Genomic DNA, 23,250 nt, shown 5'->3' with positions numbered 1-23,250 from the left:
CTTAAGAACTCTGTCCTTTTACCCAAACTCCCAGTTTTGTTGAAACCACGTTTAATTGTGCGTATTCATTTTAGTTGCTTCAAGCCTTATCAGGTTTATTAGCACAGGAAAACGATAGTGATGAATGGTCTCCCTGCGTATCGTCAGCCCAGGAGGACGGAAGAGAAACATCACTTGTGCCGTTCTCGAGAGAGGAGTAGGTGACTTGCACATCGTCTTACTCCCCCTGCATTTCACGGTCTCCTGGAGCAGCGTGTCCGCCATAGATCCCTCGAATAAGCAGATCTGTCGTGTTTTCCTTGTGGGACTCGCTAAGGCATAGACCTCAGTGAGAGCCACAATTTAAATGGAGACTGCTGTGTGCTTCTCTCAAAATGTTTTTCTCATTTCATATCTTCCTGAACAGTGCAGTTGAAACCTGAAACTAATTTCAGTGAAAAGACTATTTTTGTTCATCTGAGTCACTAGAGACATCATTGTTAGTAGTGTGGGCACTTACACACTTACTGTTTATGCAAGTTGACATTCTTTAGATGTAGTCATTTCTCCAGTCCATAAAAAAAATTATTGAAAGTTTTTACAGGTGCGAAAATACTGTAGACTGAAGCTTGTCTGTTGCTCTGGATGAGAAGTTAGAAGTAGGACACACAGGAATTAACCACACACGAAAGGGGCTGCAGAACGTGCACTCGCGTTATGGGTGAGACCGAGTATGATGTCATTTTTCCAGCCTACACCACTCTGGTTTTCTTGGCTTCCGCGGGGGGGTTTCAGGTTTTTGCAGGGAATTGCCATCACCGTGTTGTTTCTCGTGTGAAGAGATCCCTGGCTTTCTGATTCCTTTGGCTCAGAGCCGAGAGGGGGGCATGCCAGGGACGAGTGGGGCCAGCAAAGGCCGAGTACACACAGCTCTCCCTCCCCCAGAACCGGCAGGCTTACGGAAGTCCAGTGGATACAGCAGGATCGTTTGGGGGCCTGTGAGCTCTTCTGGCAAGTCCTCAAAGTAGTCCGCACTGTTGCTGTTGTCATGACCTGGTCCCGGGAGACTGCCACTGGGGCCAACAGGAGCCGCAGGAAACGGCAAGGCAAATAAATGTCAGTGTCTGCTGAGCGTCCAGGACAGAGAATTACTTGTTATTTCTAGATATGTAGTTTCAAGGGGAAGCATTTTTATTTGGTCATTATAGCTTTTAGTTAGGGCATGGTTCATCTGAAACTGCAGTCACCAAGATACCAGGGACCCAACTCCAGGCGCACTTTCTGCCCGTAGCTTTCCTGATTGCATCTCTCTCTTTGCTTTTACGATATACATTTTTCCGGTTCAGCCACATCCGGCCCAGTCCTTCCCTAGGGACTTCATTATCCTCTCCTTTGTCTCCCTCTTTTTTAAAAAGATTTTAAGTGATCTCGCACCCAACATGGGGTTCAAACTCACAACCCTGAGATTAAGAGTCTCATACTCCATCAACTGAGCCAGCCAGGCGCCCCTCTCGCTTTCCTCTTAATCATTAGTATTTGATACCCAGCTTTCTGTTTTACTCCTCCTTCCTAGGCAAATTCTATCCATTACCTACAGATAGCTCACATTTCTCCTAGGTGCGTACTTCTGCCTCCTGAACTTCTCCACGTGAACGTCCCAGGGACATTCTAATGGTGGTGTCATAATAATGATAATATATACAATTTATTAGTATTATTAATTATTGTAATATCATCTCCATCCCATCCGTTCTCCCCTTTCTCTGTATTTCCTGTCTTGGGACTAGTATCTTTTTTCCCAGGCACCCAAACCAGAATCGTGGGATTTATTCTCAACTCCAGGCACTCACTAAATTCTATCAGTTCCTCCTCCTGATCATATCTGGTATCAGTTCTCCTAAACTTTATCACTGTTAAAGTTTGAAAGGAAAGTACACCAAGGGCAAGAGACTGTTTTGCCAGGAGAAAGACACAGGATTAACCCAAAGCACCCCCCCGCCCCCCTGTTGTCAGGGGTCTAGGACTTAGCTCTCAGGTTCTAGCGCTGACCTTCCACTTAGTTCACTTAGGATGGTCAGATTCTCACTGAATGACCCTGCACAAATTCACAGAAGACTAGTGTGGAAACCAGAATGTCCATTCATTCATCTTGAATGGGAGTTAGCTGATTGCATTTGAAAGTCATGACCCCTCTCTGGGGATCTCCTAACTGGGATCTCAACCCAGATCTGAACAGTGCTTGGTTTGATCGTTGAATTTGATGACAACAGTGGGACGGGGCTCATTCGGGTAGAACCTTCCTTCCTGCATCTTTCTCCCACTGGACATTGCTACATTGCCAAAATTTCTCTCTTGACCAGCATTTTGGGTTTGGCCATTTGATACATTGTTTTAAGATCTTGATTTTGCTAATAAACTTCAACCTCAGAGCACTTCTGAGTTATTGGAGACATTGTTTTCTTCAGTGTAAGCATTTCATTCAACTCAGAAGGCAGTCTTTTTTTTTTTAATGGAGATGTAATTGATATGTAACAGATTAGCTTCAGGTGTACAACATAATGCAGTATTGCAAAATGATCTCACTAAGTCTAGGAAACATCCATCACCACAGTTCCATTTCTTTTCTTGTGATGAGAACTTTTAAGATCCTCTTAGCAATCTTCAGATACACAACACAGCATTATTAACTGTGGTCACTGTGCTGCACATTATTACACGCCTAGGACTTACTTATTTTATAACTGGAAATTGGTGCCTTTTCACCCCCTTCTCCCATTTTGCGTGTCCGCCCAGCCCATGCCTCTGGCAACCACCCATCTGTTCTCTGTCTCTGTGAGTTGGGTGTTTTGTTTTGGCTTTTAAAAAAAATTTTAGAGCCCACATATAAGTGAAATCAGACGGGATTTGTCTTTGTCTAACTTATTTCACTTGGCATAATGCCCTCAAGTTCCATCCATGTTGGAAATGACAAGGTTTCCTTCCTTTTTATGGCTGAATTCTATGCCTCCGTGGGTGCATGTGTGCACACATCACATCGTCTATCTATTCGTCTGTAGGCACTTAGTCGCTTCCATGCCTTGGCAGTTATAAACAATACTGCAGTGAACACGGTAGTGCAGATATCTTTCCAAGTTAGTGTTTTCATTTCCTTGGATAAATACTCAGAAGTGGAATTACTGGATTGTAGGATAGTTCTATTTTAATTTTTTGAGGACCCTCCATACTGTTTTCCACGGTGGTTACAGCCACTGTTTCCATTTCCAGCACACTTGTTACTTGTCTTATGGCAGTCCCCATGCTAACTGGTGTAAGGGGACATTCTCTGAAGGTGAGTGATGTTGAGCATCTTTTCATGTGTCCCTTGGCTGTATGTTGTCTTGGGAATGTGTCTATTCAGATCTTTTGCCCATATTTTAATTGGATTGTTTGGATTTTTGCTGTTGAACTGTAGGAGTTTTTTATATTTTTGGATATTCACTCCTTACAAATATTTTCTCCCATCCATTTCTGCCTTTTCTGTCAGTGGTTTCCTTTGCTGTGCAGGAGCTTTGCGGTTCAGAGTAGTCCCACGTGTTTATTTCTGTTTTTGTTGCATTTGCTTTTGGTGTCAAATCCAAAAAACCATTGCCAAGACCAGTGTCATGGAGCTTACTACCTATATTATTCTAGGAGTTTGGTTTTTTTTTTTTAATTTATTTTTGAGAGAGAGGCCACACGAGCAGGAGAGGGTCAAAGGGAGAGGGAGACACATCATCCGAAGACAGGCTCCAGACTCTGAGCTGTCAGCACAGAGCCTGACACGGACCTCAAATCCACGAACCGTGAGATCATGACCTTAGCCGAAGTCAGACACTTAACTGACTGAGCCACCCAGGCAGCCCTATTCTAGGAGTTTTATGGTGTCAGGTCTTAGGTTCATGTCTTTAAGCCATTTTGAGTTGATTTTTGTGTATAGTACAAGGTAGTGGTCCAGTGTCCTTTACATGCGGCTGTCCCATTTTCCCAACATCATCTATTGAAGAGACGCTCCTTTCCTTAGTGTATATTCTTGCCTCCTCTTTTGTAAATTGACTGTATGTGTGTGGGCTTATTTCTCAGCTGTCTCTTCTGTTCTGCTGATCTTTGTATCAGTGTTTTCCCAAACCATGCTGTTTTGATTACAATAGCGTTATAATATAGTTCAAAATCAGGAAGCATGATGCCTCCCGCTCTCTTCTTTTTTTTTTTTTTTTTTAATGTTTGTTTCTTTTGAGAGAGAGAGAGAAGGCAGGGGGTCAGGGGAGAGGCAGAGAGAAAGTGAGAGAGAATTCCAAGCCGCCTTTCCCATTCAACCAGCTGAGCCACCCAGGCGCCGTAGCTTTGTTCTTCTTCAGATTGCTTTGGCAATTGGGGGTCTCTTTGTGATTTCATTCAAATGTTAGTATTATTTATTGTATTTTCGTGAAAAAGCCATTGAAATTTTGGTAGAGATCGCATTGAATCTAGATTGCTTTGAGTAGTATGGACATTTTAACCATATTAATACTTTCAGTCTGTGAGCTTGAATATCTTTCCGTAGATTTCTGTCTCCTTCAGTTTCTCAGAAGGCGGTCTTAACTGCTAAATAAGCGCTTGCTCTGTCTCACCTGGACTCTCCTGTGATAGTTCCCCGTCTCCCTGTCAGCTGCTCGGGTGCTGTGCTGCTGCTGGGGTGGCTTTCTAAAATGCAGCTGTGACGTGTCACTCTTGGGCGTGCAAACTTAAGCGCTTCCCACTGCCTTCGAGATACAGGACAGACGCTATTTCAGCAGCCACAGGTGCCCTTAGCCTCCCCTCCTCCTCTCCTTCCCTCAGCCTCGCACCTCACAGGACTGAGGTTGTTCTGAACACGCAGCGCTCTTTCAAGTCTGCCTTGTGATGGGTAATTTCGTCCGCCTCTCACTTGTCTTAACTCTGATGCCTTCAAGACAGCTCCATCCACACCGTCATTTGAAATTCCGTCTGACCTCCTCAAGCAGAATGACTTTCCTTTGTTACTGAAGGTATCATGGCGCATGGGGATGATCTGAAGAGACAAGCTGTTTGGTTTCTTCACCTCTTCGAAGAGCCCACAGCCCGCGACCTAGTAGTCGTTCGACAGCTTAAAGAACGGCTCATGCCTGAAAGAAGATTGACCTTAAAGTTATTTAGTTGTATACATTTATTTAGCTAAATAATAATTTTTCCTGATCATAAAAGTGTGAAAAACATTTTTCACTGTTGAAAATTGACAAAATATAGGAAAGTTAGCGATATAATGTTATCCTTCTGTTTCCCAACATATTTGGTGTCTCTCTCTCTCCCTAGTCTTGTGTTTTTCTCCTGTGGGGTTGCTGTTTGTTTCTACAGAGTTGAGGTTCAGTGTCAAGTTGAATAGAGAGTTAAGGCCACCCAGGAAGAACATAGAAATAATCCACACTTATTTCCAGGATAAGACAGTGAGAGCTCTTAAAGGGACACCTCACTTTCTGCATTCCTTCCAGTGGTCCTAAAGCTGTGTCATGCTGGGCAGAGATACTGCGCTGCACATGGTCTCTGGCCCTCCACGCAGCCCCGTGAGGTCGCCCTCATTTTCTCTGTCGTCGTGGCCGGGCAGTGACGACCCGCAAGTGTAAGTGTGAGGCCTGCCCTCGGGACCCTGGAGCTGCTCAACATGTATTTGGAGTCTCACCAACAGTGCAGACAAAGGGCCCATTAGCCGGATATAAAGTGACAGATTGCGTGGGGAATCTGGACTCTGTCCGTGTTTTTATCTGTCCTCGCAGAGAAGTTGTAGTGCTTTAAAAAAAACAAAAAAACAAAAAACCTTTCAAATTGAATTTTGTACTATTTCCTTATAATCCTGGCTGAGACACTAGAGCACTTTTATCTCTCAGTTTTAATACGTGAAACTTTTTAGAGAATATTAAAGCTGTATCTATTATCTCGTGCTCTAGAACAAAACTCATTCCGGTTAATCTTGAGTTTGACATCAAGTGAATGTCTTTCAGGCGCCTGTTATACATCAGCCAGTGTGTGTGCCGGGGGCCCCCAGCTTGATAAGCTCCCTGCTCTCCTGGTGCTTGCGTTCTGGCGGGAGCGGTTAGTTTGACAAAGGCAACGTTAACTAGGGCAGAGCAGTAAGTGGCGTTAGGAGAAAAAGGCTGGTGTGGTAGAGAAAAGTGGGAGCTGGCTGCCTTCCATTGGATCTCTGGAGCAAGCCTCCCCGAGGGGCTGACGGTGGAGGAGCAGCTGAGCTCCCACTGAGAAATTAGAAGACACTTGAATTTCAATGCATATCAAACCTTGGGGCAGGGGAGTGTTACTTGCTAATAAGCCCAAAAGTTAATAGTAATAATCACAAAGGAAAAGCTGGTCGATTTTGACAAGATAAAACTTACGGACCCTTTAGTTTCAAAAAACAAAAAATAAAAAAACCATAGTGTTAGGTGGCAAACAATTCTGAAAAACTATTTTAGTGTATAATATATACACAGAGCCATTGATTGTAAGATAATACAGATTAATAAGAAAAATGGAAAACTTAGTAGCTAAATGGCAAAGAAGCCTGGGTCAGGAATTCCCAGAAGAGACTGTATGATTTATAAACATCACTAGAACACAAATGCATTGAAATGATGGATCATTTTTTTTAATCTAATTGATTGAAACTTCTTTGCTTTTACCAATATGCCATACTTGCAAGAATACAGTGTAGTTGGTATTTTTATTAATTGGGAAAGGCACTATAAATTAGTATAATTTCCTTTTGAAAAAAACAACTGGGCATTGTGTCCCCAAATCCATATAAAATACCTCTATTTCTTGTCCCTGTAATTTCACCCCTGAAAATTTACCTTAAAACAAAACGAACTATTAGGGAAAAATAAACATTTATACCAAAACGTGACTTATTGGCTATTTAAAAAAATTTTTTTTGTCTTTAATGTTTATTTTTGAGAGAGACAGAGGGTGAGTAGGAGAGGGGCAGAAAGAGAGGGAGACACAGAATCCAAAGCAAGCTCCAGGGCTCAACACAGGGCTCGAACCTGTAGACCGTGAGATCATGACCTGAGCCAAAGTCGGAAGCTCCGAGCCCCCCAGGCACCCTCTTAGATGTCTGACCGAGCCTCGATGTCTGCCAGCAGGGAGGGGTTTGTGTGACTGGGGATGTGCGCACGCAGTGCCACATTACAGACGCGTGAGAAAGGACGGTCGTCAGGAGACGCCTCGGTGTAGTGGGAAATGCAAACCACAGTGTGCAGAATTGTGCTTGTTTTTTTTCACATGGGCATGAAAAAAAATGACACAAGAATATTCACCAAAATGTCCACAGTAGTGTGGGTTCGAGTAGCTGGGGTACACATTTTAACCAATAGGTCTTTGGGAAAAAATTAATTTTTCTTTAAAAACTTACTTAAAATCGCAATGACAACAATAAAGAAACCGACTCTGCTTCATCTTTCCACATAAAGAGCTTTGAAGGTACGATCGTGTGGGAGAGCCAAGACCTCCAGGGCCTCGTGTCAAGAAACCTCCACAAAGTGACCGTAAATGATGGCGGGGGCGTCCTCAGAGTCATGACGGTAAGCCCTCCTCCTCTCCTGGGGTTGCTCGGGACTCACTAGCGTTCTTAATACGTACAGTGTTCCTGATACTCCCACAGCCGCCCGGGGAGCACGAAACGGGACTCGCGTGTATTTGAAAGCACGTGCAGCAGCAGGTGCTGCGTCAGCGCCATGAAGTCGAGCAGCTCCAGTGTTCTGTGGCGGTGTAACCCCAGCCCTGAGGACAGCTGCCTCTCTGTTTTGTCCTAAGTTTATTGATTTATTTTGAGAGAGAAACAGAGGGGAGGAGGGAGGGAGGGAGAGAGAATTCCAAGCAGGCCCCGCGTTGTCAGCGCCGAGCCCAGCACGGGGCTCCCTCCCGAGGATGGTGAGATCAAGGGTCGGACGCTTAGCAGACTGGGCCACCCAGGCACCCCAAGATAGGAGCCTTTGTAACACGCCTGATATTTTATTTCTCAATAATTTTTAAGCTAGCGTTCTGGAAGGACACTTGCTTGGTAGGATTCAGAACGCTCTCTCAGCCCTACATAGGACATTAGTTAAAATAGAGGGAAAATAAGAGGGAGTATTCACTTTCATTTATAGTGGTGGGATCTCTGCCTCATGTTTTTCTTTTATTCAGATTTGCTTCAAATTTAAAAGTGACGGGTGAATTTCTCAAAGTAAATACGGGGTGATCAGGTGTAGGCAGATTTAAAACGATGAGCTTTGAGTCAACAAGTGGCATCTGTGGTGGCATCACAAACGCAGTCTTTCATTCTCCTCGATGCTCTGGTTCGAGGATTAGGAAAGTGCTTGGCATCTCAGTTCAGAAGCTTAGTGTGTTCTCATTAATGTTAATCTTACGTGGACGAATTCCTGAGTTAATCAGTATTATGTGTTATTACATGTGTGTGTGTATTATTTCGAAAACCATTCCCAGCTCACCATGGGACTTCTGCTCGAGGCAAGGAGAAAGACATTAGATGGACAGATCCGCAGATTCATATGTAATTATACTTCGCCTTGTGGGTCATGTCTAGGATCTCATTCTTTATTACAAAAAGTCCTTTATTTAAGATAGATGTTTTATGGAATTTAATTATAGTTTATTTATAAGGCAAGTGCCTTTTTTCTTTTCCTTTTCTTTTTCTTTTTCTTTTTTTTTTACTATTTTTTAGTGTTTTATTTATTATTGAGACAGAGAGAAACATGTCTCCGTTGAGCATGAGTGGGGGAGGGTCAGAGAGAGAGGGAGAGAGAGGCAGACACAGAATCCGATGTAGGCTCCAGGCTCTGAGCTGTTAGCACAGAGCCCGATGTGGGGCTTGAACCCACGAACCATGAGATCATGACCTGAGCCGAAGTCGGCTGCTTAACTGACTGAGCCACACAGGTGCCCCCCTTTTTTTTTTAATTTTCTTAACGTTTATTTATTTTTGAGAGACAAAGCACAAGTGGAGGAGGTGCAGAGAGAAGCAGGAGACAGAATCTGAAGCAGGCTCCAGGCACAGAGCCCAACATGGGGCTCGAACTCCTGAACTGTGAGATCCTGACCTGAGCTGACATCAGACATCCAACCGACTGTGCCACATAGGTGCCCCAAGGCAAGTGCCTTTAATACGTTGCTTCCTTGGGACACCTGGGTGACTCAATTAAGCGTCTGACTGGCTCAGGTCATGATCTCCTGGTTTGTGAGTTTGAGCCCCACATCAGGTTCTGTGCTGACAGCTCAGAGCCTGGAGCCTGCTTCGGATTCTATGTCTCCCTCTGTCTCTGCCCCTCCCCTGCTCAGATTCTGTCTCTTTCTTTCTCTCAAAAATAAACATTAAAATAAAAAATTTTTTAAAATAATAAAAGGCCCTCCAATCCTCCGTGGCGGAAAGGACCGTTGCTGACAGTTGGCACCTCCCACGACGTCAGTAATCCCGTAGGGCTGCATCTGAACCATCTGTTTAGAGGGGCGTTTCTCTGTGTGGTGGAGCCGAGGTTAAAAATGGGCCTAGGTGCATCTGAATTCGTGGCAGTTTTCCTGTCCAAGAAATCAAAGGCGGCAGTAACTTCGTTTCCAGCGGTAAGGTTGGAATGTTCACGAAGGTGGGTTTTGTATCTCACGGTAGCAAGTTCAGGCCTTCAGGGCCCTATGGAATGGACGTCTGAACACCGTGCGGACTGCCGTGTGCGCCCGGTCCAGGCTGTGACTGGGCGGGTGCCGAGCTCGTCCCGACCGTGCGAGGCGGGCGCATCAGCGTCATAGATGCATTTTGCTGCTGTGGCGTCACTGTCGCCAGATCAGTGTGAAACCAGAAGAAATAGGTTCTCAGCAGTGAACCACTGAACGCTTCTGTCATTTCTTCCAGGCCGGGGAGGGCGCCTTGCCGCATGGATTCATGGAAGGTGTGGAGGGGGTTGCAGGCGGTTTCATTTACACTATTCAGGGTAAGTGGGCGCCTGGAAGGGAAGAGCACCCTGAGTCCCATGCGCCTAATCTTACCCCATACTGTGACATGAAAGCTGATTTTTTTTCTCATTAAAAAAAAAGGCTTTATTGATCTATAGTGCACATTCATTTTACCCTTTTAAAATGGTTAAGTCAGTGGTTTCCAGTGCATGAGAGTTCTGGAAGCATCTCCACTAAGTACAACACCATTTCTGTCACTCCACAGAGAAACCCTGTGGCCATCAGCGGCACTCTCTCCCCTCCCCCCGGCCCCCTGCTCACCGCCCTTTCCGACCATAAATGTAAGGATGTATTTCTGGGCTCTAGTTCTCATCTGTTGATCTGTGTCTGTCCTTATACCAGTACTGCACTGCCTTGACTACGTAGTAAGAAGTGACATCGGAGGTGTGACTCCTCCAACTTTGTTCTCTTTCGAGATTGTTTTGGCTCTTCTGGGTTGCCTGCATTTCCATATGAACTTTAGGATTGGCTTGCCAATTTCTGCACACAAGCCAGCTGGGATTTTAAAAGGGGCTGCGGTGAACATGTAGATCGTTCTGCGGAGTGCTCCCTCCTGACATTCAGTCTCTGATCCATGAACATGGTATCTCTCCATTTTTATTTAGGTCTTACTAGAGTTCTTATAGTGGTTTTGTGGTTTTCAGAAAACAAGTCTTGCTTTTTTTGTTGTTGTTAAATTTATTCTTAAGTATTCTTTTGCATGCTATAATAAATTGATTTTTTTACATTTCATTTCTAGATCACTCATTGCTAATGTGTAGAAATACAGTTAATTTTCATATGTCCCTCCTGTGTGTTGCAATTCTGAATTCATATATTAATTTACTAGTTTTGTGTGTGCCTTAGGATTTTCCATATCCAAGATCATGTCTTCCACAAAGAGATAGTTTTGCCTTTTTTCCCCCAAGCTCGATGCCCTTTATTGTTTTTTTCTCGTCCAAGGCTCGTGGCTAGAACGTGTAGGGCAGTGCTGAGTTGACATGGCAGAGCAGTGGCATCCTTGGCTTGTTCCTGCTCTTGGAGGGAAAGCATCCAGTCTTTCACCATAAAGGTGATCTTGACCTTGGACCTTCTTGGCCCTGTGTGGCTGTCTTTGGTTCATCCTCTAGCCAGGTGGGGACTTCTGCGGAACTGCTAGACCCTGGCCGTAGAGCTGGAGTGGCCTCAGAGCCACTTACCCATCAGAAGGGCAGAATCTTTGTTCCCCTGACCCAGGCACCATGCATTTGATGGCCGTGCCTCTCCCTCTGTTGGGGCGGGGGGGTCCAGTCAGCTCACCGTGCCCTCCTGATTCACGGCTACACTTTCTCATTATGTGAATATTTGAACATACACTGTCTCTCAGAGTACATGTTTCTTAAATGCTTCTCCTAATAGAGCTCATTTCAAGGATGGGTTTGTTAGAAGAATTCCTTTAAAACTTGGGGTCAGAAGCATTCACTTAAAACTCTAAAGAGAACTTGTTATGATGGTGTGAGTGGCTATGTTTGTCTTCCTGCAGGATGGTTATTTCAGTTATCTATCTATGAATTCCAGAGAATTCTAAGTCTGTGATCTTTAAGAAAAACCATCGTTGATGCGTTGCTATTGGCCCCTGTCCTGAACATCACTTATGGAAAAAGGTGCCCAGTCCTGTTTCTGTCTTGACAGCTCAGAGCTCTGCACCTCATGGGTTCCTATAGAAGAACCAGGACCCAGTGTCCCTGCAGGCTTGCTGTGAGCGGGGGAGGCGGAGGCCACATTCCAAGGGAGGGTCTTCAGGGCTCCCTGGATTGCAGTGTTGAGGTTGGGGCAGACCCTCAGTTCGAGGCCTCTGCGTGCTGTTTGAGGATGCATATGAGCTGTGGCCAAAAGCATCTTTATTTATGGTGTTTCCTCGTAGAAGTAGTTGTATTCTTACATCACCCCCAAAGGATGGGGCTATACACAAGTACATACATAGGTTTGGCCCATGAACTTGCCATTAAAAAATAGTGATTTAAGATTTAGAGACCCTTACTTAAATCCAGTCTAGAGATTTTACCTAAAACCAAGAGAGCACACTGCCCAGAAGGCATCAGCCTACCAGGAAGCTGGCTAATAGTCCAGCCCTGGGGAAAATTCAGATAAGGAGCACTGGCGGTTTCCTGAAGCGACACAGACTTGGCCTGCACACCCTCCGACTTGAATATCTAGCACCTTCCTTCATTTTGCCAGTCCGTTCAAGTATGTACTACCCGGAGCCTTTAAACACCAGTTTAAGAGGCTCCATGAGACTTCCGTCACTAGACTGTTCTACAAGGAGCAGCCACGGTACTCTAAACAAAAATCTGTCATAGTTTTCCATCATGGAAGCTAAGGGAATAAGGTTTGGGTGAGGGAAAATGTCTTTCAAGTAAGACTGAAATAACTCAAGTTTTAGGCTAAAGAAATGAAAATGAATAGATGGTCTTCTCATGTACTGGGTATATCTGAAAATCTGAGGATAAATTCTCTTTTAAAGTCAGGATCTAAGTGCTATTCAGAACAGTCACGTGGCAAATTTCTTAAATTTTGTTGGGTGTTAGCATCGCCATCCGGGCCCTACCTCAAGCTAGAGTTGCAATCATTAGGATTAGAGCTCAGATGTCTGTACCTTGAAGTGAGGCTTCCAAAGGTTGAGAGACTGCAAACTCTGCGGTTCTTTCAAGCGGCACCCAGACAGATCATCAGACTTACACACACACAGGTCTGTCACTTTATGCTGTTTTTCAGAGACGTGCAATATAAAACAAAATGTGTGATTTGTGCATCCGAAGGACCTGTATTTAATTTGTGCTCTCTTATAACCATTCTCCTGTGCCTTCAGTTTCCTGACACTTTCACTTGCCTTCAAGTGTTAAATTGTACATATTTATCTTTATCTTTAAAGTTCAAGGATATTAAGGTAGAAGTAAGAACTGGAGGGGACCCACGGTCATTTCAGCCTGTGTCTCTCAAAGGGCAGAAGCATGTGGTCCACCTGCTTCCGTTCAGGGAAGACACATGTTAAAGGCACAGTCCTGGGCCCCACCCCACACCTGCTGACTCCGTAGGCCCAGGCCTGGGCGTCTGTATCTCGGTGAGCAGCCCCGACACCCACTGCCGTTAGCCACCTCCTCCTCCCGAGCCTGTGGGCCCGGAAACATGGAGCTTGCCCAGCAGTCAGGGCAGCAGAAGCATAAATCAAGTTCAGGCTGCCAGGCCCCCATGTGGGCCCAGAAGGGGGGGTGCCAGATGACTGTCAATTCCTGTCCTCACCCTTCAGCCACTCACTTTGTCACAGAAGTTTTCTCTGATTTGATTGAGACATTTGAGGAAATCCAGTGAAAAAATTGCTGCCTGAAATCGACAGGATGTGAAGACAGTCCCTGCCCAGATGTGACAGGTGATTCGTAAACTTGAGCAAAAGTAAATAAACGTCTTTTAACACATTTTTTTATGAGGTCTCACAAATACACCAAAAATGGAGAGTGCTGTAAGAAACATCCACATGCTTATTACTCAGAATTAACAAATGTTTACATTTTGTCATATTTCCTTCCTTTTTTAAATTTACTTTTTTAAGAAAAAAAGAACTTTACAGATACAGGTGGAGTCCCCTCACTTCTGGCTGCGCCAGCCCTGCCCCTCCTTCCCCGGGAGAGGACACACTGCCTGACCTTTGTACCCTTCCCAGTCCTCTGCTTTCCACTCTATGTGTGCTTATCTTTAAATGACATGCAGTTTTGATGAGAGTATTTTAAAATTTTTTATTGTTTTTATTTATTTTTGAGAGAGAGCGAGAGAGACAGAGCATGAGTAGGGGAGGGGCAGAGAGAGTGGGAGACACGGAATCCAAAGCAGGCTCCAGGCTCTGAGCTGTCAGCACAGAGCCCGACACAGGGCTTGAACCCACAAGCTGCGAGATCATGACCTGAGCCAAAGTTGGACGATTAGCCAACTGAGCCACCCAGCTGCCCCTGATGAGTGTTTTTTTTTCTTTTATAGTTTATTGTCAAGTTGGTTCCCACGTAACACCCAGTGCTCATCCCCACAACTGCCCTCCTCCTTGGCCATCACCCCCCTTCCCTTTTCCCCCTCCCCCATCAGCCCTTAGTTCATTCTCAGTATTCAAGAGTTGGCGAGAGTGTTTTAAAATTGATTCTGTGGCATCAGATTGTATATATCAATTAGCAATAAATACACTTTTTCCTCAGCACCATTTTTCAGTGCCATCCGTCTCAACATGGGTAATTCTTTTTCTTTTAACCCTAGTGATGCCTTAAGACCAGCCTCCATCCAGTCCATTCTAACTGCTTTTTTTTTTGTTTATTTATTTTGAGAGAGAGAGCACAAGTGGGAGATGAGCAGAGAGATGGCAGGAGAGAGAGACAGAATCCCAAGGGTCCACGTGGGCTGGTCAGCACAGAGCCTGATGCAGGGCTCGATCTCATGATTGTGAGATCATGACCTGAGCTGAAATCAGGGACACTTAACGACTGAGCGCCCAGGGTAACTTCTTTAACTGCTGTACTCCATGATGTGCGTGGGCCGGATTTTCCGTTACGAAGAGTGCACAGGGACCATCCTTGCCAGCACGTGAAATATCATCTCTAGAGCTGGTTCTGAGCGGCCTTTCCTGGGCCATGTGGCGTGCACGTCTTCTGCCCGGTGGGCCACCCTGCTCTCCACAGAGAGCGCGTGCGCTAACCCCGGCCACCAGGACGGCTCCTAACGGCTGCGCTTGCTGGGTACCTCGGGGAAGGAGCCGAGTGCACGTTATGCTGCACATGCTGGGGCTGACATTCGCAATGGCGTGTTTCTCCAACTCTCGACTTTTCCTTTGTAGAAGGTGATGCTCTCTTACAAAACCTTCATTCTCGCCCTCGGAGACTTCTTGACCATATGAGTAATCTCCACAAGGAAGATGCCTTACTGAGGGAGGAAAGTAGTGTCTACAACGATATTGTTTTTGTGGATGTTGTTGACACTTACCGAAACGTTCCTGCAAAATTACTGAACTTCTACAGATGGTAGGTTGTAAAAAATGTTGGGCGGGTAGAATTTGTTTTCCTGTTCTTTGGATGTAGAAACAATTTATCGACATTTGACCACTGAATTTTTTTTTAAGTTCATTTATTTTTGAGAAAGAAAGCATGCATACAAGTAGGGTAGGAGCAGAGAGAGAGAGAGGGAGAGAGAACATGAAACAGGCTCTGCACTATCTGGGCAGAGCCCAAAATGGGGCTCAAACTCCCAAAACATGAGATCATGAGATTATGTCCTGAGCTGAAGTCAGACACTTAACTAAGCCTCCCAGGCTCCTCCTGAATTTTTTTTTTTTAAAGTTTATTTATTTACTTTGCAAGAGCAAGCAAGCAGATGGGCAGAGAAAGAGAATCCCAAGCAGGCTCCTCACTGTCAGCGCAGAGTCCCACGTGGGCTGGAGCTCACATCTGATCACGACCTGAGTCAAAGTCAAGAGACGGATGCTTAACTGACTGAGCCACCAGGTGCCCCTGAATTTCTTTTTTGAACAACCGTAAGGCCCCTGAACACCTGGGATGTGATCTTTTGTATCCCGGTTCTGTGTGAGAACTTTTAAAATTCTGCTGCTTTCTTATTTACATGAGCAGATCCATGGTGTGAATAATCTTGATCAAAAATAGGGCAAAAGTTGATTTCATTTTGAGTCATCCATCCTCTTGGAGTCAAAGTCAGACCTTTCAGTCACTGTTTAGGGGGTCTCAAGACAACATCAAATGAAAATCAGTGAATCTGAAAATGGCCCATTTTCAGTTATGTTCATAGCCACTGACCTAAACAGCCGGAGTATAGTTCCCTCAAACTGGGTTACTGATCTGAATTGTGTTCACTGAACACGCACATTGTATTTCCATCGTCTTCTCCATGCGTTTAAGAACCACTTGCCCTGGGGCGCCCGCCTGGATGGCCTGGTTGGTTAAGGGCCCAACTTCTGCTCAGGGTGTGATCTCACAGTTCATGGGTTCACACCCGGCATCAGGCTGTCTGCTGTCAGCAAGAGGTGAAGAGCCAGAGGTCCGGGAAACTGGAAATCTGGATGGTGGAGTTCTAGGGCATTCTACAGGGAGCTGCTTGGTGGCTGTGGGAGTTGAGTTGTGTTTAGATACTACTGCCAGTTTCAGCTTTGTCTCCGGTGCTCTGTGGCTGAGGTCCTGGCCTCTCCCCTCAGTCATTACTGCCGCTGTCTTGGGCCATCATGTCTTAACCCGTCCCCCCCCCCCCCCACCCACCCCCCGGGAATGAAGGCTGCCCTCTTCAGTGACCACAGTGTCCTTTATCAAAAAAAAGGTCCTCCTAATTTGTAAATCAATAGTATGTGTGCCCGTGCGGCTAATTAGAAATAAACCTTAGAAGCACAGGGTTCTACAGTGTGGTGTGGACCTGTGGTTAGATTCACCATTCTTGGACTTCATGAAACTTTCTCCAGATTTCTTTTATTCAGATTTTTGTCATTTGACTGGTTTTCTAGCAAGACTCTGGGGGTTTTGTCTTGTTTTAATCAGAACTGCATTGGGATTGGCAGGGAGAGACGAAGAAGTCCGTTTTATCTCTACTTGCCCGTACATGTCTCGGTAAATGAAGTTGCCCTCCCGGGCCTCCTAGAGGTCATTTATAATAGTTTAATTGCTGGAAATCATTTCCAAGGGGAAATACATTTCAGCATCATAACTGTTTTATAAAAACCATCCAGTATGTGAGCGCAGTATAAATAGTGGCATCGAGCAGGGCATCTTGTACAGCAGCAGTCTGTGGGCGGGGCCTCATACAGCACCTGTCCCCCCGGCCCCTGTCACCAGCACACATCATGAGGTTCAGACACTGGATGGATCTGGCGGCCCGACTGGAGCAAGACCAGCGACGTGTCGTTGGACATGTGTTCCACTGCAGCCATCTTTTTTTTTTTATTGTGTTTTTTCTTTTGTTCCTTTTATATGTTTATGTCTGAGAGCACGCATGTGACTTTTTAAAGTCAGCCTGGTACTTCTCTGGGTCACGCCCCTCAGTGACAGCAGCAGGACTGCGGCTGGCAGCAGCGTTCCCAGCCACTGCTCTCAGCCTTGAAGGAGCAAGCAGCTGAGGAGGGACACAGGCAGCTCGGGGCCGGCAGAGTCCCCGCCGTGGCCTCGCTCTGTCGCCTTGCACGGACGCACTGACTTTGCTGTTCCCTTTTGCCAACAGGACTGTGGAAACAACCAGCTTTGATTTGTTGCTAAAAACGGACGACGACTGTTACATAGACTTGGAAGCTGTGTTTGACAGAATTGCTCGCAAGCACCTGGACGGGCCTAACTTCTGGTGGGGAAAGTAAGTGCAAGCTGGTGAGCCCCGTGGCCGGCAGGGGCCTGATCGAATGGGCTTAGTGGCTAATGAAATACACCAGCTGTTTGTCCCAAGCAAGAGGTGGCTGAGCTGGGAGCTCCCTCCTGGGCTACTGTGGTTCGCCAGCCGTTCAAGGGAAAATCTTTAAAATGAGAAACCTCAGACTCATGTAGTGAGGGAAACAATACGGCTTTTATTCTGATGGCCCCGAGAGAAGTGGCTAGAATAAACGTGGGACACATACCTGAAACTGCTGCTGCGTCAGGACTACGGTCCTGACGGAGGAGGGTTATTTTTAGCGTACGTGTACAGCTTGCAGAAACCCACAAGCGTAAGTAACCTTGATAGTCAAGTCTTCTATGCGACACACGTGCTGAGCTAGAGAATTCCTTTCCTTAGACTGAAGGGTGCCACCTCCTCGCTGTAGGACAGGGGTCAAGCCGCTACGAAGAAACCAACCTGTTTTGAATCTCAGTTTCAGGCTGAACTGGGCGGTTGACCGAACCGGCAAGTGGCAGGAGCTGGAGTACCCCAGCCCCGCCTACCCGGCCTTTGCCTGCGGCTCGGGGTACGTGATCTCCAGGGACATCGTCCACTGGCTGGCCAGCAACTCGGGCAGACTGAAGACCTACCAGGTGACTCGGGATTTCTGCCCTAAGAGCGTAGTCCCCAGCCAGGCCTGGTGCAGAGCCGGCGGGCCCCGGGAGAACGTGGGGTTCCCTCTGTGAGGGACTCCCCCTGGGGGACCGAGTCCTTGCTGTCCGATCCTGGCTCGACGTTCTATTCCTAAACCTTTTCTGGAGCCTACTTAGGTTTTCAGACTATATTTTATAAATACAGTCCCTGGAGAAATGGAAAGCTTGACATTCCTAAGAAGGAAGACTATAAAGCAAGCGCTTACTTTTTCTCGATTCCAGTGACCATGGCAATGAACAAGCTATGCCCAGCTATGGGATCCACAGTGTCCTTCGCATGGTCATGCTGGAGGGTTAAGGCCCACAAGCAGGGCAGGCTGGCCGCTGTACTGGGTCCAGTCTTCTCGCTGCGGTGTGCAGTTCATGGCCGCTGGCTTTCACTGTGTGCAGGAGTGGCATTTCCCGGTAGAACGAGAGAACAGACGAGAGGATTCTGGAAGGTGTGGCGTCCCATTGAAAGATAATACAGCATTTAAACTTTTGCCTTTCCACTTTCTGGGCACGTACAGGGTGAAGACGTAAGCATGGGCATCTGGATGGCCGCCATAGGGCCTTCGCGGTACCAGGTAAGTGTGCCTGAGGGGGGCTGGCCCTGGGGTGCTTGGGAGGCGAGGGTCCTGTGAACTGAAGGGGCGCAGCTCTGATCCCACAAGTTAATGCACAGTAATCCATGTAGGTTCATTCACATACAGTATTTTTCTAAGTTCCAAACATTTCCTTTGGGTTTGGATGGAATCTTTCCTACCCACAGAGAAGAATTAGGTTTTTATACATTGTGGTCAGAAATTCCTTGCGGCTTTAAAACTTAAGGAATCAGGTGCCTAGCTGGCTCAGTTGGTAGAACATGCGACTCTTGATCTGGAGCTCATGCGTTCGAGCCCTGTACGGCATCTTTTAAAATATCCTGAACACTGAGCCAGGAAAAGAAATGAACTTGCAGAGACCAGAATGGAAACAGCCTGAGAAGAGAGCAGGTATAGAACTGGGCTTTGCCTCAAAGATTTCTGTTGACTTTTGGATTCTTGCAGCTTCCACTTTGGCCACAGAAGGTGGGGGGCAGAAGGGCCTGCCGGACAGGACCTCTTCATGGGGCCCAGAGCAGGGCACCCTTGCTGCAGGGGTCATGTCATATCAAAGTCCAATCTTTGACTCCCTGAACACTGAAAATGTTCTGTGTCTGCTCATTGTGAGATCTGTGGGCCCGATTCTGTAGTTGGATGTGGCTGATGGACCTTGTTTCTTCGTGCGTTGAGAGGCTGGTGTGTGTGACCTCACGTTCTGCGGAAACGGAGGTCGGTATTTACAACACATTCTTAGGAAGAAGGCATCGCCCTCTACTTGACTGCATTACCGACGACCGTGACTCGTGCCGCAGACCCACCTGCGTGCTGTCCCACCCAGCATCTAGGCTGAGACCCGGGTTTTCTTTTCTAAATTACACACACACTTTCTCCTTCCCTCCCTCTCTGTGGGTCCTGGCTGTGTGGTGCCCAGAGACCCGCAGCCCATAAAACCCAGCAGAGCCTTCGGGCTCCAGCTCCATTTCTTCTGCCACCAGTTCACCCACGCTCTCAGCCTGATTCTATCCAGCATCTTTACGTTCTTAGACGTAAAGCCGCAGGTGGTTCTCCGGCTCTGTCTTCTGCTGTATCGCCGGGAAGGCGCTGGTGGTGAAGACTCAGTCCTTCCCGTTCACCTGATCAGTACCCACTGCCCTTTATTACCCTCACCACACGCTCAGCTTCTCGGTTGTACAAAGGAAAGGATTCCTATTTCAGGCTTTTAGGAGAATGCACCAGTATTTATAAAGTGCTTGCTGCTGTCCCCAGAATACTGGAAGATTCCATCAGAACAGCTGCTGTCACTCACGGAGGTTTACAGCCACCTTTTCTCAGCCACTGGGAAAACTTCCGTTGGCACGTCCCAGGCTTTCTGGTCACAGAATTCCCTCTGCTGCTGGCAGCCACACAGGTGGCTTTGAAGGCCTCTGTGCCAGTGTCCGTGTTCTGGTCTTCCAGCTCAGTTCCGCGATTCCCAAGTTCACGTCTGTTCTGTTTCTCCGCAGGACGGGCTGTGGCTGTGTGAGAAAGCGTGCGAGCCGGGCATGCTGTCCTCCCCGCAGTACTCCCCGCAGGAGCTGGCCCGGCTGTGGGGGCTGAAGGAGGCGTGTGGGGACCCCTGTCAGTGCGAAGCGGCTGGGCCCGGAGCGTGACCCAGCTGTGCGAGGGGGCGTCTGAGGAGCGCCTGCAGGCTGGCAACAGATTCCGTGGGTCTTTCAGGATGGCTCTAGGTTGGCACTTTTTACCTGTAACCAATGTGACATTTCTAAAAGTTTGCACATTTCCTTTTTAAAAATCAACTGATACTGTAGCGTAAGAAAAACTTTATTTCTGTATTGGAAGAACACTTGAAAAATACCAAGTTGTTTTATAAAACAAAAGTTTCTAAAACCTAATGTATCATTTCTAGTTTATAATTCATTACTATCACTTTTGGTTAAAATTTGGCCTAGTTCAGAAATCTTGGGTAGTGACAGAGAATGTGGATTTCAACCTGGATTACAGAATAGTTTTATAAAGCATAACGAGGATAATTAAGGGCCCAAAAGAACTCATAGAATGCTATGTGGTCACTGATTTCTGGAAATGTCTGAAGTAGGCAACTTGAACTTGAAAAAGAACCAAAAGAAGTATCAGTTCGGGACCTTGGTTTTAAATTAGCCCACTCAATGAGTGAACTTTAAGTTTTCTTTTGCCATTTAACATAAATCCTGAAGGTCACAGTCTAGTAATATTAAAAAAAAAAAAAAAGCTAAAACGTTGTGGATATAAATCAAATACCTCTCAAGGCTTTAGTGACAGAGGGAAGGATACTACTGAATGAACCTTGCTTTCCTCCTGTCATTGCCTGATGGTCCCTACGAGACATGAATCCCCAGCGGAGGTGGTCGCACTTCTGTAGAAGAAGAGAGGCCAGTGTAGGTACAGCTGCAGGAAAGAGCATGAAAGTCGTTCTTGCAAGTTCTCTACAAAACAGCACGACAGCGGAGAGAGATCATAGCATGTGTGTCACACACAGAAGAGGTGCCTGAGTTTAAGGGATATTTTCCAAAAAGACCTTCCAAATCACTTTGGTAATCTTTTAAGCTAGTAGTAATCATAGAACTCCATTAAAACTGGTCTTGTGCCGGACATTAACCATATTCAGATTTCATTAGACTAGCTAGGTTCTATTTAATATTTAAATCTTCACATATTGAAATGCATAGTCGTGAACTATAAACATGAAATCGGAAAATCGTTAGCAGTAATAAAGGCTTTGCACCTACTGTTACACACATGCCCAGAAATGGTCTCTTCCCAGTGAAAACCACCGCCTTTTCTCTACTTAGGGCAAGTTGTAAAGCCTCTCTGTTTGACGGAACTGTTCGGTAAGTCTTTCCTTCCCAGGGAGCCCATCGTGATGAACAGCAGAGTCTCTGAACTTGATGAGTTGGCTGTTACCATCGCACTAACAGGCAATCTCCATTTTCCACAGAATAGAACTGTAATGACTGCTGGTCATTTTCTAGCTCAATCTCTCTGCCAGGCATCTAAAAACAAAACAAAGCGTTGTCTTAATACATCAGAGAAGTCTGTTTTCCATTCAGAACCCAGCCGAGTCAGAGCCCCAGCTGAGTAACGCATTTACCGTGGGGCTTAAGCTTGACTCCGTTTCGCTGGGCAACTTACTTTGGGACTTTCGTAGGACAACAGAAGTTCTGACACAGGAACTTTGAGAAGACGTGACAGCAGTCCCTTCACCTTCTGAACTGTCATGGAGTCTGTCAAAGAAAAGACACACCCGCAGGTCCCTCGAATGACTGTTCCGTGTAAAACTAGCTCACGTGACAGGCCCCCAGTCGCAGTGACTCCGTGTCCCTTTACCGGCATAGATCATCAGGGAAAGAAAGGCCCACCTGCTTGGGGACAGCGAAAGCCAGGTCCACGCCCCTTACTGGACATTCGGGAAGCTGTGGGACTCGGAGCCAGTGTTTGACCCAAGTGCCCTTTGCCAGTGGCTCTTCCTTACAGTCTCAGCGGTGTATTTCTTCCCTACTCTGAGCAGCCACAGATCCTGTTCTCGGCACAGAGTAGATGTGAGTAAAATCACCAACTTCTTAAACCTCTGCGATTACTCACCTCCGGATGGCTGAGGGGACTCCGGGGTGGGGCGTCCCGAGGACGCCGTCTGTCCCTTCGCCGCACTTTCCTCCTTGGGGGGCGAGGGAGGGCCGAGGGCCAGGCTCCCTTCGCGCACGCCCAGGCTGTGAGGATTAGGAGATGCACACGCGCTTGACATGCGCGGGGAAATGACTCTGAACAAATGCTTTGGTTCAGAAAACGCTATGAACTTTTCCAAAGATGGGTGGTGGTAAATATTGGGTATTTTGATGATGAGAAGTAGTTTCTCTGAAGCTTTAGCTGGAGGTACAGCAATAGTATGGTGTTCCTACAAATAATACATGTATTCAAACAAATATTTTTCTATCAAAAATGACTTTTGTAAAAGCTGTCTGTTTTTATGCCACTTGTGATAATAAATGTTATCTTTATTTTAGAATAAAAACTGGCCCTACTTATGTGTTGAATATAAACACCTGACATAATTTGAATGACTGTAACCTGTTCTTTTACATGTGAATCTGTGTAGATGATCTTGTCCTTTCAAAAGACTTAGGTGGACTGGCTTTCCTTGTCTGGAGGGGGGGGTTAACGATGGCTTAACTCCTTCATAGCAACAGGAAAAGACACATTCCTAACTCCCATCAGAAACAAAAGTCTGATCGTAAAATAATCCTACTAAGAAATTTGTCTACTCACACTGTGTCTTTAGAAAAGGACAGCAATTTGCATATAATACTCTAAATAACAATACCATTTATAATGTGAAAGTAACAGGACTGTCTTAACATTCAGAAAATGTAGAGGTGGTAACTGGCCCTGTACCTCCCGGTGACCACTGTTACCAGTCTAACGGGGCGGGGTGTCTGGGTGGGCCTAGTCCGGTGAGTGTCCGACCTCAGCTCAGGCCATGATCTCACGGTTCGTGAATTCAAGCCCAGCATCAGGCTCGGTGCTGACAGCTCAGAGCCTGGAGCCTGCTTGGGATTCTGTGTCTCCCTCTCTCTCTGCTCCTCCTCTGCTTACGCACTCTTAAAAAATAAAACATTAAAAAAAATTTGTTT

General features: G+C 46.2%; 2 protein-coding genes across 9 annotated transcripts in view; one reads left to right on the top strand and one right to left on the bottom strand.

The window, feature by feature from the left end:
* Positions 1-22,671, top strand: part of B3GALNT2 (beta-1,3-N-acetylgalactosaminyltransferase 2) — a gene marked incomplete at its 5' end in the record, with an annotated part of 53,247 nt that extends 30,576 nt beyond the window's left edge. Inside the window, 7 exons of the mRNA XM_029919407.1 lie at positions 7,452-7,562; positions 9,884-9,962; positions 14,813-14,996; positions 17,188-17,313; positions 17,804-17,963; positions 18,533-18,589; positions 20,089-22,671. Coding sequence (XP_029775267.1) covers positions 7,452-7,562; positions 9,884-9,962; positions 14,813-14,996; positions 17,188-17,313; positions 17,804-17,963; positions 18,533-18,589; positions 20,089-20,235 — 864 coding nt within the window. The remainder of the gene's footprint in view (positions 1-7,451; positions 7,563-9,883; positions 9,963-14,812; positions 14,997-17,187; positions 17,314-17,803; positions 17,964-18,532; positions 18,590-20,088) is intronic.
* The window catches only part of TBCE (tubulin folding cofactor E), a 114,370-nt gene continuing 107,367 nt past the window's right edge, over positions 16,248-23,250 (bottom strand). For 6 of the 8 annotated variants that reach the window (XM_029931544.1, XM_029931534.1, XM_029931538.1 and 3 more), the window contains 2 exons: positions 21,755-21,846; positions 20,390-21,615 (listed from right to left, as the gene is read on the bottom strand). In XM_029931544.1, the coding sequence (XP_029787404.1) occupies positions 21,523-21,615; positions 21,755-21,846 (185 nt within the window). In that variant the 3' untranslated portion in view covers positions 20,390-21,522. Of the gene's footprint in view, positions 20,329-20,389; positions 21,616-21,754; positions 21,847-23,250 lie in introns of those variants that run through there. The other 2 variants (XR_003905448.1, XM_029931552.1) reach the window with 2 other exon arrangements.

The sequence above is a fragment of the Suricata suricatta genome, chromosome 2 (genome assembly GCF_006229205.1).
Source record: "Suricata suricatta isolate VVHF042 chromosome 2, meerkat_22Aug2017_6uvM2_HiC, whole genome shotgun sequence".
NCBI classification, from domain to species: domain Eukaryota; kingdom Metazoa; phylum Chordata; class Mammalia; order Carnivora; family Herpestidae; genus Suricata; species Suricata suricatta.
Note: the sequence above shows the minus strand (reverse complement) of the source record. Positions and strands in the feature narration are given on the sequence as shown.